Source organism: Protobothrops mucrosquamatus, unplaced genomic scaffold, assembly GCF_001527695.2.
Source record: "Protobothrops mucrosquamatus isolate PMUCROS unplaced genomic scaffold, P.Mucros_1.0 scaffold_77, whole genome shotgun sequence".
Classification (NCBI taxonomy): Eukaryota; Metazoa; Chordata; class Lepidosauria; order Squamata; family Viperidae; genus Protobothrops; species Protobothrops mucrosquamatus.
Window position 1 is genome coordinate 468,834 of NW_015386153.1, and position 17,797 is coordinate 486,630.

Genomic DNA, 17,797 nt, shown 5'->3' on the forward strand with positions numbered 1-17,797 from the left:
ATTTGCATACATTTATTTTTCTTGTGCCAGAGAAATATCAAGTCTTTTTGTACAAAGTACAAAAAGACTTGATATTTGTATATGTGCTTTTTGTCATGAGCAATATATTAATTGTTTGCTTTCAAGAGTTTACTGAAATATATGAATAAAAATATGTAGTATCTTGTGGTACAGGAAATAGCTTTCTTTGAGTTTAGGGTCCGCTGCAATTTACTGTCTCATACTTTACAAAATGTAGAGGCTATTTAATATTGCAGGAAGATTGATAATGCAAAATCTTCTTCAAATGCAAAATGCTACTATTAAAGACTAGGTCCTGAATTGATAGGTCACACAAAGCAAAGTTAACCGTATGTGCCAGAAAATTTCAGAGTTCATATTGAGGTGATATTTTTGTTAGGGCAATGATGTAGAATTCTCAATAACATGATTCAACATAAAAGGAAGGTAATTTTATATACAATGCAATCAAAAAGTATTCAGACCCCCTTCACTTTTATCAATTTTGTTATGCTGAAGCCTGATTCTACAGTTGTTGAAATTCATTTTTTTCTCATTAATCTACACTCAGTACCCTATAATGACAAAGTAAAGACAGAATTTTAGAAATGTCTGTAAATTTATTAAAAAGAAGAAAAACCCTGAAATATCAATTGGCATGACTTTTTGCATCAATATTGGAAATTTAGCTCAGGTGCCCCCCATTTCTCTTGATCGTTGCTGACATGTTTCTACCCCTTGATTGGAATCCACCTACAGTTAAGCTGAATGGAGCAAAGTGCAGGGATATCCTAAAGGAAAACCTGTTCCACAGCATTCAGGACCTCACACTGGGCTGAAAGTTCACTTTCCATCATGACAACGATCCTAAGCACACTGCCAAGGCAACACAGGAGTGGCATTCAACTCTGTCAGAGCCCTAACGTGAATCCTATTGAACATCTCTGGAGGGATCTGAAAATGGCTGTCCGCTGATGGTCGCCATTCAACCTGACTGAACTTGAGATGATTTGCAAGGAAGAATGGCAGAAAATCCTCCAATCCAGGTGCATAAAGCTTGTCGCATCTTACCCAAAAAGACTCGAGGCTGTAATTGCTGCCCAAGGTGCTTCAACAAAGTACTGAGTGAAGGGTCTGAATACTTATGCCAATGTGATATTTCAGTTTCTTTTTCTTTTTAATAAATTTATAGACATTCCTAAAATTCTATTTTTACTTTGTCATTATGGGGTACTGAGTGTAGATTAATGAGAAAAAATGAATTTCAACAACCTGAATCAGGCTGCAGCATAACAAAATTGACAAAAGTGAAGGGGATCTGAATACTTTCTGAATGCACTGTATATCCTTCATCTGGAGTTTCATTCTGTGATGGTTCATTGATCAGCTAATGGCACCCAGATTGATTTAAAAAAAAAAAACTATTGGAAATTACGTTTACCTTTCTTAATTAAAAATACCAATCCAAAATCCTTTCTAGTGTCCTGTTTTGGATTTTCATTTATAAAAAGATTTACCCTGTTGAATAATTCTGGAGACTTCTGAGCTTTTCTAATTAGCTTAAAGGTACTGAATTAATATGGTTTTGGTTGTTTTTAATATGTTCAGCATGGCAACTTTTGCTCTTCAAGTGAAACACAATATGAAGTGGTTCAGGTTAATTAAAGAAGTTTTATAAGTAGTTCAAACATCCACTGTAGCCTCATTAAGTATTCCGTTTCTTTTTCCAAGTGGCTAAAGATAATAATTTTGAAAAACAGGTTTTAAAACAAATATTGAAAAACAGTGATTGGAAAAATACAAGCAGCAAATAATAGAAGATGCTAGTAGAACCTGACATAATCCTTTGGGAGCAAAAGATAGCAAGACTAATCATAATACACCCAAACATTTCTTGACAGCAGAAAATAGCCGTTTGTTGGCCATTGGTGAAGTTTCACAGATGTCTTCCAAAGATCATTTCTAAGAGATAATCCAAAAACCTTTCAAGTCCTTTCTGATGTCCTGGCTGTCTTGATGTCAGAAACCAAGGATGTGATCTTGAATGTGGTGAAATAGTGCTAATAACTGGAGAAATCAATTGACTGCACAGGTCAGAGCCTTCCAGTTGTTATTGAATTCCAGTTCCAACCGTCTCTAACCAGTATGTTCTATTAGAAAGTACAATAGGAGACCAATAATATTTGGAAAGCCAACTTTGCTTCCTTCTGAGGTCTGCTTTGGTAGCTGCATTGTTAGTACTGATTACTGCAGCCATTGATCATTTTCTTCAATTATAATTAAACCTATTAATATTTGTAGATCACTCCATTGTTCTTTCAAAACTTCAGCATTTGTGGAGGTTCTGGATGTGTGGTGAAGGGAAAACCCCGGCTTCTTTGTGAGAAAGCCACATTAGTAGGGCATGAATGTTTGCCGACTCAGTGCCTGCTGAGTATCAGGTCTATTCTGAAAAAGAAGGGAAGAAGATAGGCGGGGAATAGAGAAAAAAGATGAGGAAAAAAGTCAAAATCCCAATGATCAGCAAAAAGAAAACTAGACAAGAAAACTGCTGGATTATCCTTATGAGGCTTGTACAAATAAACTCCCCCACCCTTCTACACTGACTGGACTTGAATCAACTTACTGCCCAGGCAAAGAAGAGAGCTTATTTTTTGAGCTGGATACTTAGAAGGGAGGGGGAAAATGTGGGGATTACACAAGAAAGGAGCTGCTGATGCACCCATATCTGAGGCTGGTGAGCCCATTGTTGGTGAGAGCATGGGAGATCAAGCTTCATATTGCTGCTGTTGGAGCAATTTATCTATTGGATAGGTTCTCCCCCCCCCCCCAATATTAACTTGAGTTCTCATTTTTTTGACTGTTGTGGCTCCAAGGAGTCTCGTTTTTTGCTTTCAAACCTTGTCCCTTAGTACTCAGGGGATAGAATAATTCAAGTTCTCTTCAACTTTGGAAAATCGGTTATATGCTAGTCATCTCCACACCTTTCTATCCAGCAAGGTCTCTGGCATAGGACAGATTTCTTTAATCTGATCTTGTTTTGAGATACAGTGTTTAAATCTGTAATATGTTACTCTTCAGATATGCTGGACATCAACACCCATCATTTTTTTAGCCATGCTAAAGTTGAAGTCCAAGTCCTTCAGAGCCCCAGGTTGTAAGAAGTTGCTGTAACTATCACAATTTTCAGTTGTTTGCAGAATCATCAGAAGCTTTTTCTGAAAAGTGTGATGGTTAAGATGTTAGATAAGGTCTAGGGAAAGCCACTCTCAAGTTCATTCTCAGCTGTAGAAGTTTACTAGATGACTTTGAGCAAACCACTTCTTCTCAGCCTGACCTACTTCACCATGTTGTTATTGTGAGGAAAAAATACTTGATATTCAATACTTTTATTTTGGCCAAGGGTGATTAGACACACAAGGAATTTGTCTCCAGCGCAGAAACTCTCAATGTACATGCAAACCAACAGAGTAATAATAATCATAATATGATACCAATAAGAGGGGGTAGTAGAGAAGATGAGAAGGATAAAATAATACTACATCCATACAACATGGGTAAATATACTTAGACATAAAACAATACTGTGAGGATTAGGTGTTCATTAAAGTGATGGCATGAGGGGAAAAATTGTCCCTGAACTCAGGAGTTTAATTAGGAGGATAAGTTGCTATGTATGCAAATTGGAGCTCCTCGAGGGAAGACAGTATATAAACCAACCGATCAAATAAAAAAACAACAAGTAAATAAAAGAATAAAGTAAAACAGGAAGTCTAGATTAGGAGAGGAAAAATCATCACCTTCCTCTGTGTGAAATTGTATTCAGATCATTCAGTCAGAGATGATTTTCATGTATTTGTGTGGCTAGCACAGTAGTTCCTAATCTATTGTAAAATAATAGTATTGCTTCGATTGTATTGTAGATACTCCTCAACTTATGACTACAATTATGACCAGTATTGCAATTGTAAGTTTTTGCAGTCATAGATTGAGTCATCATGTGACTGGACCTGATCTTACCTCCATTTTTACAGTGATTGTAAGTCAAGTCACGGAGATACATTAAGTGAATTCAGCTTCCTCAGTGGCCATTTTGCAAACTGTGATCAATGTGACCACAGGATGCTGCAGCTGGTTGTTAATGCTAGCTGGTTGCCAAATGCCCCAATTGCAATCACGTGACCACGGAGGGCATTGTGATGGTTTGTGACAGTTGTAAGTGTAAATTTAGGTTTTAAAACGACTCTTTTGACTTAATTTAGAACCATTGCTAAGCAAATAGTCATAATTTGGGAACTACCTGTACTGTGTAATTGAAACGAGTACTTGAAGCAGAATATAATTGTCTGAAAAAGGAAAGTGAATCAGGCAATTTGCTAAAGAAAAAAAGAAAGTAATAACATTCCAATTTTGAAAGACTGACTGAAGCACCAATTGAAGAGATTTTACACAGGTAAAAACCAGGCAAGTGGACAAACTCAGCTATATTTGTACATATTTAATTTTTGTTTTAAATATAGAGAAAGATTCAAAATTCAACAGTCCTCCCATATATGGAAAATTTAATTGATTCCATTCTGTTTTAAGATGAGAAAACAAGAAAATGTGCAGATAATGAATATAATGGCATATCTGGGTACAATGTTGATAATTATATCACTACTTTTATTTCTTCTCAGAATTCTTTCATAGGGTATGTGCTTATAATTACAGCCTTGATACCAACTGGATATTTTGTTGCTTTTGTAGATAATAAGTTTTATAAATCATCCCAATGGCTTTTATAGGTTTTAAGCTTATAATTGTTGTGCTATCTTAAATTTTTCGTTTACCTATAAGAACATGAATATTTTGCTGTTTTCTTCTTCTTTTTATTTGCACAAAGTCACAGTCTGTAATAGATTTTGCTCTCTTCAGCCTCTCCTTTCCTATTTTTGTCCTGCCACAGCACTTCACCAAAAGATAATTAGCACCTGGGAAGAAATTGAGTCAGGTTTCTTCAAATTAGTTTTCCGAGGAAACCTTTTTGATGTGTAACATTTTATTAAACATGGATAACTGGACTGCTCAGCAGTAGATTAGAGGCAATACTAATGTTATAAAGGGCAAGGATTTGCAAAATACAGGTTTTTCCAGTCACTGGCATATAAATGTCCACTTGAAAATTTAACACTTTCTCATAAAAATATAAACTCCCCTCTGAGGAAAGTTCATAAAAACAGAGCTGCTTCAGAAAACAGAGATTTCCGAAGCATTCTTTTGCTGTTCCTAAGAGTGGAATTAGCTACATCAAACATAAAATTACCCAGTGATTTGCTAGACCATCCTTTTCCTTTCCCTTAAACCATAGTCCAGCCTACTTCTGGTGGAAACCGTATTCTGAGGTATGGCAGAATACCTCAGAGAAAGGGAGACAGGTTGACAAGGTGTTGCTTTTTAAAACAGCAACAGCAGCAGGTCTGTAAATAAACAAACCTATTCTTCTGGTATTTAGACTAATAAGAATAATTGTGGGATTATAACTGGTTGTGAGGCCTATAGAATTTAGTCTAAAGAGGTGGAGGGTTGCATTTACCCCCATGGTAACTTGATATATTGCTGTATGCAGAGATAGCTCTGCAACCATGACAGATAAGAGGGAGGGAGAGAGAGAGAGAGAGAGAAAGAAAGAAAGAAAGAAAGAAAGAAAGAAAGAAAGAAAGAAAGAAAGAAAGAAAGAAAGAAAGAAAGAAAGAAAATCTGTGAAAACAACTTTCTGGGTCTTATAATATCGAGATGGAAATGGTGGATGTAGGAGTCTCCCTATTAATCTATTTGACATTGTTCAAAGTAGGTGTTGAGCATCCAGAATAGTCGATAAGGAAAAGACTTATGTGTGCTCTTAAACATTTTTCAAGGTTCCTGGGTAACAGCTGACCTTCTCCTTTGGATGATCTACTTTTAACATTTCATACCAGTTCTGAGCACATTTGGCTTCAGCAGTTCCTTCATTTGGGAAACTGGCATTAAATTCTGCTGCAGCATTTTATGTGGAAAGAGAAAATCCTGTTCTTGGATGAGGGACAAGTAGGGGAGATAGATTAATTCCATGCTGCTAAAGGGATTTAAGCCTTCACTGGTATTAATCAGAAGTTAATCTTTCAATTGTATCTTCAGCAACTAGCCACTGTGGGATAAAGCAGCAAGACTACTTGGATCAGAGAGGAACAGTCCTGTCCTCATTATAGTTTCATTTAAAAGTGCTTGGGGCTTTGGAAGAGCAGAAAGATATATTATTTCACACAGAGGATCTCAGGTTACAAATTCGGGATCTAAAAGTCTCTTTTTAGTTTTGCTTGTGCTAAGGAGTGAAGAGAAAATTCTGAATCTACTCCCTTTTTTTAATTAAAAAAAGAGCCTTGTACCTGAACAGCTACTGGTATAGCTGTTATTGAAGTTCCAAAGATATCCTGGTGATATAATTTTCAACAAATATGAATGCTAAGTTAATTTCACTTGCTTGAGATGTTTTTAAGGTATACTTACCTGGAAATGTAACATATTCATGCAGTTTATATTGAGATTTCATCTATATTTCCTGAGCATTTGTCATATCTACAAAATTAGTAGAATTGTGTGCAAATAATGTGCTTTTCTGGGATTTGGTAGGAGCTGTTTCTTCTCATCTATGAAGTTAAAAATAAAATAGATTGTTTCCACTCCCTTTGGTTTATCTAGCTTTTGCAAATTAATCTGCAAATGTATTATATAGTCTGGCCACGGTATCCTGTTTCTAGGTTGTTTGTAGCCAATTTACCTTGCCCAAAATCTTTACTTGTCACAGGAGACACAATAACCAAGGGATTCTTTAGAAACCTAATAAAGAAAAAAAATATTAGATCTAAAAGAGAAATTGCAAATTTAACTTTCTGCAAAAGCTTTTTTTTCCCCCAGGGTGATGGTCATCTCATATATTTAGAGAAATGTTCAGAAAATTAAGAGATCTTCACAATTCACATGTGGCTAAGATTATAACAATATATATTTCACTATTCATGCTACTGATTTAATCCAACATGATATATATGGAATTCTCCCCTGATTATCTTTGTAACAATCTTGTAAAGCTTTATGGCATGATTTCAATTCTCTTTGGTCATCTCCAACCATCAATCACTATGAAACCATATATGTTCTCAGAAGCCTTTCATGCAGTTATAGAATCTGAATATGTTAGTCATGATGGCAGACATGAGCAAAGTACCTACATCATAAAGAAATTGCTATCAAAGTAGGCTTTTACTGTATAATTTACAGTATCATCAGTAGGACTTATTAAGCTTCCTCTGTTATGTCCTTAACACCACAGCAAACTTAAGACTTACTTAACATGACAACGATTGATAGAAAGGAATATATTAACAGAATGACATTTAATAGACTTTTAAAATAATAATTTGCCCAAGAATCGTTTGATTAATTGCTAGCACTGACACTATGGCAAGAATAAAAGACGAGAGCTGAAGTACTAATTATATGATGTCTGTTTTAAATTGATTCCCAAGTAATGCATGCAGTAGCACACTTTATTGTTTAGACAGTTTTCCCACATCATTGCATATGTTTGCTACCATATTAAGTGGTGGGATAGAGGATGATCTCTAGATGTTGCTGAACTGCAACTCCCAGCTGCCTTTATCACAAAAACTCTGTTTGGGGCTGCTGAGAATTGTAACTTTTGGGGACCATAGATTCTACAATTACACACTATGAGGCCACAATTCATTTTTCTTCATAAATACAGCAGCAAGTCCCAGCATGTAAAAATAGCCAACATTTTACTGAACATCTATAAGCCCATAAAGAAATGAATCAGAAGATATGTAAGTGGGATGATTCCCTTGGATTTTAGGTGGGAGTTGCTAGCAACTACATGTTCTTTTCAAATATTATTTTCCTGCAGTTAATGTTGGGTTTTCAAGTTTTGGAAGAGCTGATTGGAGTAAGGATCTTTTGATTCTGTCATTGCAGGTACTCGCAGGGATGAATGTCTACTCATCTGAATTCGAAAAAATAAAAGAAGAATATAATGTCCGGGGATATCCAACAATATGCTACTTTGAGTCAGTTTCTACATACTCTGCACATAAGTATTGCATATAATTGTCTACCTATATTTATCCTTGTATCCCAACTCCTCTCTGTTTCACTGCTTTTACAGAAAGGGGAAATTCCTGTTTAATTATGAAAACTATGGTGCTACAGCAAAGGACATTGGAGAATGGCTGCAAAAGTGAGTTTTTAAAGTTGACACCACCATCTTTGAGAATGACATTTTTTGATGAGCATTAGGGGGAAAATCTAAAGAATATATAACAATGTAATCTTGAGTTAAAGGTAAATGAGCTCTCACTGATTTTCATTTGTCATGCTTTCTATTTTGCATGTGTTAATTACAACTCTCCATTACCTTTTACTGAGCATTGATTTCACTTAAGCTTTGTGGAAAAAAAACTTTTTTGTCAGTCTCTCCTTTGTAACTCAGTTAGGATATATTGTCCAATAGTTCTGCATGTTTCTTTTCTCTTTGGCTAGTGGGGGCAGCGGTGGACAAACTTAACGATGTACATGCAATAATCATCACAGAGAAACAGTGACATTTCTATCCTCAGATCTGTAAGATCAATCTTGATTTCTTGTAATACATTCCTTCTTTTTAAGGCCAATAATGCATCTTAGGCATTTGACAAGGAACGAAATGATGCAATCATGAATATATATAGTATATTCATTGCCCAAAGCATCTTAGAGAAAGCGCAGCATAGGTTGAAAAATTACAAAGAGGATATACAGGAAAATATGCAAAGGTCTCATGGAAAGTTATATACCAATTATTTGCCTGTGTTAATAGTGCTGGTGTCTCTATGCCATGATACTGCTAAGAAAATTTGTTTTTCTGTATAATATTTGAGCCATGTGCAATCCAGAAATGATTCAAATATATTCATGTATTTGGTCTTCTGCCAGACGTGCCTGGCCATTATTTGTTCTGAAAGCAAATTGAGACACTGTACTGTTTTAAGGATTTAGATTGATATATTGTGTTAGGAGCACATGAGTCAGTGATGATTTACCACTGGGTAAAGTTGAGTGCTTAAAGCTTAAAGCTTCTTTGAGAATAAGTGATATTTTTCTTGTATCTGTTACCTGAATTACCCTAATAGTAGCTGTCAAAGGACGATAAATGTCACCCCAAAATTAAACATTTGGCAGAATGGGCTGAATTGGAAAAGAAGGTAAGTCTCATCTTAAGTCCTGTAACTCTGCAACTGGACTGAAACATGCTTGGACATATCCAATTCAAATTGGACAATAATGTCATGATGGATTGGTAGTTTGCATTGCTTTTTTATTCTTCCCATATTTGATGCATACATATCAACTATTCCCTTTTGGGTTATACAACATTATGCAGAGACAGAAAAGAAGTAAGAAATATAAAGTCAAAGACACTAAAGATGTGAAATAAGAAAAAGGAAAGGAAGCACCAGTAAAACCAGTTTACACGAACACCATTTGTTATACTTCTTCATACATTTCTGTCCCTGCATATTCTCCTTGCTTCTACCATATCTGCCCATCACTCCATACATTGATTGCCCTTTATTCTTTACGCTTCTCACTTCTCTGTTTTTCAGGATCTCATCAGTTCCATCTAAACATGATTCCATCTTTTTATTTTTTTACTTCACTTTTCCTTCATTTGTTTTGCAGTTTGATTCTTGTTCATTTTCTCTGTATTTCTGTCAACATGTGCATGCCTGAATATTCCTTCCCCCATTTTCCCCATCTTTGTTATACATTCTATCAAGAAATATAAATTCATCGACTTTTTCTGCTTTTTTGCTTTCTATGTAACAATTGTTCTCTAAAACTTCAGATATATAATCCTCGTGGCCTCTTCCAACTGACCTCTCTGCAAATCATTTGGATTCTCAGCAAACAACATGACACCATCTGCATACAAAACTACCTACACATTCATTTCCTTAACAAATACCCATCTAACCTGGCCACAAATTAAAAACCAAGGGAACACCACAAATCTTTCCTTTACTTCCTACTCATGTTCAGTCATCCCATTAATTCTTAGGCATGCTAGAATCAATGCAACAGATAAATCACACAAATTTTTTTAAAAAATCCACTCATCACATTCACAATTAAAAATTCCGTATTAACCCAAAGTATTCCATAATTCAAATTTGTTCATTTGTGTTTATCATACACAAATAAAAATTCTTTCTCACATTTATATATTTCTCAGTGATCTGCTAAAGATCAGTAATTTGGTCTTGCCATAGCTTCCTATTCATGTTTAACAAACTCCTCCTTGCTACCTTTCTCCTTGAAAATGGTAACAATAATAACATCCTTCCAGTTGTCAGACCCGTGTGCAATTTTCACATACACGTAAACTCAAGTCACACAGCTACTCCATGAATGAGTCATGTATGTTTTTAGTATTTCTGCAATCATACCTTATGCCAACAGCCTTTCAGCATTTCAGTTGCACTTATGCTTTCTTTTTCTTCATTCTTTTCCAGGAGAATAATTTTAATAGCATTAATGTCAATACCACTGTTCATACTGCTATCATTCACATTTAGATCAATAAAATACTCCGACGTTTCCTTACTTTAGTGTTAGCCAAAATTATCTCTTCACTTTTACTGTTAATTTATTTTGCTCTTCAGCAGGGCTCCCTGTTGAGACCTGATCACCCCTTTCCAAAACATTAAAAAAAAAATCTGTCAGAACTGCTTTTTACATCTCTGCCACTTTAATCTTAACAATCCATGGCTCTCTTTAGATATATTTTTATAACTATCTTTTTCTTTTGCACACTATCTTTCAGATTCATTTTTATTGCATTCTTATATGTACTTTTTCTTCATTCACAGCCTCTTGCTTTATATCAACTAGAAAACTATCCTATTTCTTATTTCCCATTGATGTAATGTAATATGCAATATAATTCTTTTTACTCTCTTTCAAGCAGCTCTATTTCTTTCTTCCTTAGGTCCTCTTTCCATGCATTCTGTGGTGAATTTTATCTCCTTTTTATACACTGCTCATATTTTCTTTTTTTGTTCAATCAATCTACTTTAAGCCCTATTTCTTTCATAACTCCCATTCCTTTATCTTTTCTCTTTTTCTTTCACGTCCATTTTTCTCAAGTTTCACTGTTAATTCTACCCACAAATGGTTTGTTCCATTCAAGAACATCTCATCACTCTTGCAACTGTCACACACGTATACCTGCATTTGTCCAAAACTACCTGTACATTTTCATTTCTGGGCAGATATTCATCAACTCAACTCCATTCTATAAGATCTGATGACTTTGCTTCAGATTTGTTATACTGTTCCTCCTTTTTTCTTAGTATCACAAGACTTGTATATTTTTCTTCAGTTTCATTTCATTTGTTAATTCATGCTCTTCGTTCTTTTTCTTGTCTTGGATTCCAGAACACAACCTTGCATATGCCATGCTTGTTATTAGATAGGCCCATATTCATCTCTGTGTCCACAGTGGCTGCAGGTTGTAAAAAAAGTTGACCAGACGTTGATCACACGTTCATGGCTGCCATGTTGACTTTTTTTTTTTATCCCCTTTCCCCTCAGCAGGCACCCTTCACTATAAATCATGGCTGTCATGAATCCAGGCTTTCACATTTTCTTTTTTCAAGTAAGATGGAGATGCATATGCTAAGGCTACCAATTTTAGTTGTGCAGTTAGTCCTTGACTTAACAACAGTTCGTTTAGTCACTGTTCAAAGTTACAATGGCACTGAAAAAAGTGACTTCTGGCCATTCCAGCATGGCTGTGTGATTAAAATTCAGACGCTTGGAACCGTGTTACTAACTTAACAACTGCAGTTATTCACTTAATAACTGTGGCAAGAAAGGTCATAAAATGGGGCAAAGTTCACTTAACTGTCTCACTTACCACCAGAAATGTGGGCTCCGTTGTGGTAGTAAGTTGAGGACTACTTGTACCTTTATCACACGCAAATCAAGTTAAGGACAGCATTAGTCAGTATTTGCTCATTTTCGTTAGCATGTTTCAAATGGAACTTATGTGTAGTTTTACAACAACCATGCTCATGTTATTCTGGGCAAGATAAATCAAATAGTCCTCGTATAGTGACCATTTGCAGTTATGACAATGATGAAAAGATAATCTTACAGTCGGTCCTTGCATTTACAACCATTGTAGTCCTGAAAGCAAAGGAAAGTTGAAATAAGATCTTAAGCACAGTTGAAGTTTCACTTAGCAATCACTTTGCTTAACAGTCAAGTTGCTGGCCCAAATTTTGGACACTAAATGGGGGTGACGAGTATCTTTAATCTAGAGCAGACATGTCAAACAAGGCCCGGGGGCCGGATGTGGCCCGCGAAGCCATCCTGGAAACAGTGAGGGAACGGCCCCCACTGCCTTGGCCCTGGCCCAGGCCGGCCAGGAGCCAATGTACAATTTTGTGGTGGCCATGTATGCTGAAACGCATTCAGTCTTAGCTCCACAAGGCCGTCTAGAAACAGCGAGGAACCAGCCCCTGCCGTGTTGACTCCGCCCCCTGGGTGCATGCTGGGGAGGTGTCACCCTTTGTGAGGAATGAAGAAATGGACCATGCCTTGGCACTTGCCCTGGTCCCACCCCCTTCTGCCAGAGACCCTCAGATCTGTCCCACTCCTGCCCAGGCCCCCACAGGCCCCCTTGACACGAACGATGTAGAGCTGGCCATGCCCACCCAGTAGGCCACACCCACTCCATCCATGCCCACCCAGTAGGCCACACCCACCCGGCCCCCGAGGGCAACCGCAATGCTGATGCAGCCCTCAATGAAATTGAGTTTGATACCCCTGATCTAGAGAATATTATTCTTTATTAGCTATCAAACAATTGCCTTTATGTCTGTCCTGTTGCAAATGCTTTTCTTAGACAGAGCTTTTAAGGAGCACAGGTGTGTTTCTCTTAACTCCGTGTAATGCAGTTAAAAGGAAGCACTAATTAGTGCAGATCTGGAAGCAATTTAAAATAGGCTTCTTTGGGAATTGTGCGTTCCAAGGTCCCTGGTTTGCTCTCAGTACTTTCTGATTGTGTGTTGGAGAGTGGGGGTTTTTGTGTCAGAAGAGGCATCACAGAACATTTAGGCTGCAGCTTCTTACAGTGTCAAACATTAAGTACATTCAGCACCTGCTGTGCAGATCAAAGAGAGAAAAATGTCCTTAGTGTTAAAACCTCTTTGGTCTTTTAAGAAAGCATGACCAATGAATGCAGAGAGGTTTTCTTTCCCTTCCCTGAATAATGATGTATGCCTTCATCACCTCCAACACCTCCTTTTGCCTCAGCAAGGAGGTCCTTATCTCTTGGCGACCACATGTGAACCATTTGAAGAAACTTCTAGAGTTATTTTTCCCCCCCCTGCATTTCAGTTTGTCCACGTTATAGTTTCCTAATCCCGCTAATATTCAATACTTTTATATCAGTGCCGTGACAGCTACTGGATGCAGTTACTGAATGCAAAGCAAAAACAGCTGCAGACTGTTTCCAACGATAATGTCTGCTAACAAGCCACTCTGGGCTTTGGCTGACATTTCAGCCGTCTAGAGTTAAAGGCAGCTGTTTGTTCTCAATTAATTTTCAATGCATGTTTAATAGTTTCCCACAAGAAAAAAAAAATGATGCTGCAGCTTTTTTCTCTCTCTCCAAAAGAAATCAATAGTGGGGAAAAGAAAGTCATATTGAGAAAACATGCTTTAGTTGAGACCTAACAATAATTACAGTTGCTGTTATAAATTGTTTGCAGTGTAAGCCTGGTAGATATGCACAGTAACAATAAGTAATAACTCAAAGATGATTTTAGTATGAATGGTCCGGTGTTCTGCAACAGTCATTCAAAAATGCTGGAAAGGTATAATGGAACATTTTGATGTATGTTTGCCCTATATGGAAATAATAAACTACATTAAATAGAGTAACAAGAATAAATAACTCCTATTACTTAGTGTCCCGTTTCAGACTGAGCACACACATACTTGTAAGGAGCTTTATGGCCGCTAATAAGAATAGAATAGAAAACTAAGAATAGAAGGAATAGAAGAATAAGAATGGAAAGGCAGCAGAAAGTCCCCTATACAGTTTCAGGGCGTCGAGAGGTTGGTGGAATATGTTTTGCTATGACTGTGGCAGCAAATGAAGCTGGGGAAAAGTGCTGGAAAGATGGGCAGACAAGCAGGTGGGATATCCTGTGCTGGAATATTGGCAGCAGGAGGTAAGGGTGGAAAAGAGGATCCTGGGAAGAGAGGGAGAGGGGTGAGATACACTGCACTAGAATCTGTAGAGGTGAGAGAGTTGTTGATGTGTACCACTCTGGTTCCTTGCTTCTCAATGTCACAATTCCTCTCTTATTTGGAAAGGTAACTGGATACTTGGCAGGAGATCAGATAGTCTTCAAAATAACTGATGGAAAAGGACAGAATCTTGTCTTAATTCATTTCCAAAATATGGATACCCACTTAAGGAATTCATTTGAAAAACCTCCGATATGTTCTAAGTCACTTTGTTTTATATCTGAAAACTCTGATAAACCATTTGACCTTGTTCTTAAAGACAATTTTATGAACAGTTAACTTTCTTCATAAAATTCATTTGAGACAAATGAAAAGCTGCTAAGTAAAATAGAGACATAAATGAGAAATGGTTCATTCCTTTAGACAATCACTTTTGGATTGTGGTACTGTATAAACTGTATACACCAGTATAAACTGTTGATGTACTAATTGCCTGGCAGAGTTTGCTCAATTATTTCTGTTCATTTCTGGATATAAGTCTACATACATCTCCACCTCTCACCTCCCAACTTGCTAAGTGACTGTTGTTATTTGTCTTCTGTAAAAAAAATGACTATTTTCAGCAGTGTTGTGTCTAAAAGAATGATGCAGTTACAGTGTTAACACACTTTATGGTTTGCATTCATTAGCAACTTTTCATTGGATGGTATTTTTGTATTATGCTTCACTGTCAGATCGCAACAGATTATTTATAGAAGTTAAGGAGGAAATTAACAAGGCATGTCTGTTGTTCCATCTTAAAGTTTTTTTGTTTGTAGCCCGTAATTACCATTGTTATTCTTACAAAATTTCTGTGCCAGGTGCCTCTCCACCCTCATCCTTTTTAAAATTTGTATTTAATGATTATCCTCCTTGAACAGAGACTTACATTTATCAAATTACTGTATTGCATGTTTAACATTTACATAATCAGGTGAATTATGACCTAGACAGCTGCTCTTTACCTTCTAAGAGCCCTTGTGGTGCAGTGGATAGAATACTGCAGGCAAACTCTGCTCACAGCCTGGAGTTTGATCCTGATTGACTCAAGGTTGATTCAGCCTTCCATCCTTCCAAGGTCGGTAAAATAGGACCCAAATTTTGGGGGGCAATATGCTGATGTTGTGAACTGCTCAGAGAATGCTGTAAAGCACTGTGGAGAAGTATATAAATCTATTACTATTGATGTTATTACTATTGGTAGTACCTTCTGAACATGGCCTACTGTGTTTGTTTTTTATAGTCCTCAGCCACCTAAGCCACAGACTCCTGAGACTCCTTGGTCAGAAGAAGAAAACGCTGTTTTTCACCTAACAGATGATGATTTTGACAAGTTTATCAAGGAACATTCTTCTGTATTAGTGATGTTTTATGCACCATGTGAGTATGTTTTAATTCATACCCAGATTCAAACCATCTGCAGAATGAAATGGGCATATTATGTATAGCAACCTTTATTTGTACAGTACAGCTTGTATGTTGAAACATAGAATGACAGAGCGGACAAATTGTCTAGAACATCTTGGAAAGGTAATTGGTTTGTAGTGATTCAGATGTAACAAACAGATTTAAAATTAATTTAAAATAATTGCTCAGAAAGAACATTTACTTGGAATCACTTGTTATGTAAAAATTCTTGACTCACCTAAGAAGTTAATGAACTTCATGGGGGTGGGCAATGAATCCTTTCTGCTGGTTGTCTGTTAATAATTCTATGCTGTTTAGGAATCACCACAGCTGTCCATAATTGACTCTGAAATGTAAATTCATAAAGCTCATTATTGTATTAGCTGCTGATATGGGTTTCACTCCATGTACATTCATCTTTTTGGACCATTGCTACATAAGGGTGTGTCCTATACCATTTTCATTCTTTTTTGCCTCGGATATCATGGTTTTAGTGGTAGCATTTATATTATATTACAACACATATGTCTTCAGAGTTTCTTTTGTTTTATGAATATCTGACATGATTGCTTAGTTCACACCATAATCTTTACAAACATGTAGAATGGACACCCTTCGAAGCAACTATTGGTCAAACTGAATTGGAAATATTTGGAAACCAAGTCCAAGGTCAAATGTTGTCAGTTATGTGCACTGTCCACTGAATGCAAGTCCCTAAAATTGAGAAACTACTGATATCAATAGACATAGAATTCTCAGAGAGGTGGGATTAGGAGAATTACATCTTCATTCAACATCCCTTTTATAAATAATGTGTTTTTGAGGAATTCAAGGCCTAGTCCCCCACATACACACACTCATTGAAAGATAACAAAAAAGGTGGTATTCTGAGGGTCTCATCTGGAGTGTACCATGGTTTCATGATATTTTATGTAATTCTTTGATTAATCTTCACTCCTCCTGGAAAAGATATCTGAATGAAGAATCACTGCCAATTTGAATCATATTTTAGTTATTTCTTCTCCAGGCCTTCCTTTCTTTTTCTTTAAATTATACAAGTGTGGATAATGCCGTGGAGAGAACATAGGTTTCTGTAATGGTGGAGATTCTAAATTTTAGCTTCAGGTATTATACTGGAAGCTGTTTAGAACAGGACTCGACAACCTCTGGTCCATGGATTGGTCCAGGGCCTGTTGGGAATAGGATTGTACAAGTGAGCAAAGCTTCATCGGCACGTGCATGGGATATAGGTAGCGCACAAAACCATCCCCCCTTCCCACTGCTGCTGATCTGTGGAAAAATTGGTTTCCCTGAAACCAGTCCCTGGTATCAAAAAGGTTAGAGCTGCTGGTTTAGAACATACAGGTAGTCCTTGACTTACAACTTATGACCACAGTTAAGCTCCAAATTTCTGTTGCTAAGCAAGGCAGTTATTGTGCCTCATTTTAAAACCTTTTTTGCTACAGTTGTTAAGTGAATCACTGCAATTGTTAAGCGAATCTGGCTTCCCTCGTTGACTTTGCTTGTTAGAAGCTGGCTGGAAAGGTAACAAATGGCGATCACATGACCCTGGGATAGTGCAACTGTCATAAATACATGCCAGTTGCCCAGCACCTGAATTTTGATCACATGACCATGGGGATGCTGCAACGATCATAAGTGTGAAAGCCGGCCATACATCACTTTTTTCAATGCTGTTGTTAACTTCAACGGTCACTAAACAAATGGTTGTAAGCCAAGGATTATGTGTACATTTTATAATTTGGAATGTTCTTAAATGATGCAGCAGTATTCAGCAGAACCAGGAACTACCTTACAGATATGAAAATGCTAATGAAGTATTTTTTGCCTGATTGAGTCTCTACAGTGAAATTCCCCACCACCACCACCAAACTTTCTCCCAAATACTGAAGCTTTTGAAATAGAAGTACAAATTCCTCGAGGCCCTATTTAAAAACTCCAGATCATTTTGTTAAACAGAGTAAATATTGAACAGACTTTCCCAGAGCATTGT

The 17,797-nt window shown here is 36.8% G+C and overlaps 1 protein-coding gene across 1 annotated transcript in view; it reads left to right on the top strand.

The window, feature by feature from the left end:
* The window catches only part of PDIA5 (protein disulfide isomerase family A member 5), a 285,081-nt gene that overhangs the window by 189,595 nt on the left and 77,689 nt on the right, over nt 1-17,797 (top strand). The window contains exons 10-12 of the mRNA XM_015813977.1: nt 8,011-8,102; nt 8,201-8,272; nt 15,620-15,756. Coding sequence (XP_015669463.1) covers nt 8,011-8,102; nt 8,201-8,272; nt 15,620-15,756 — 301 coding nt within the window. The remainder of the gene's footprint in view (nt 1-8,010; nt 8,103-8,200; nt 8,273-15,619; nt 15,757-17,797) is intronic.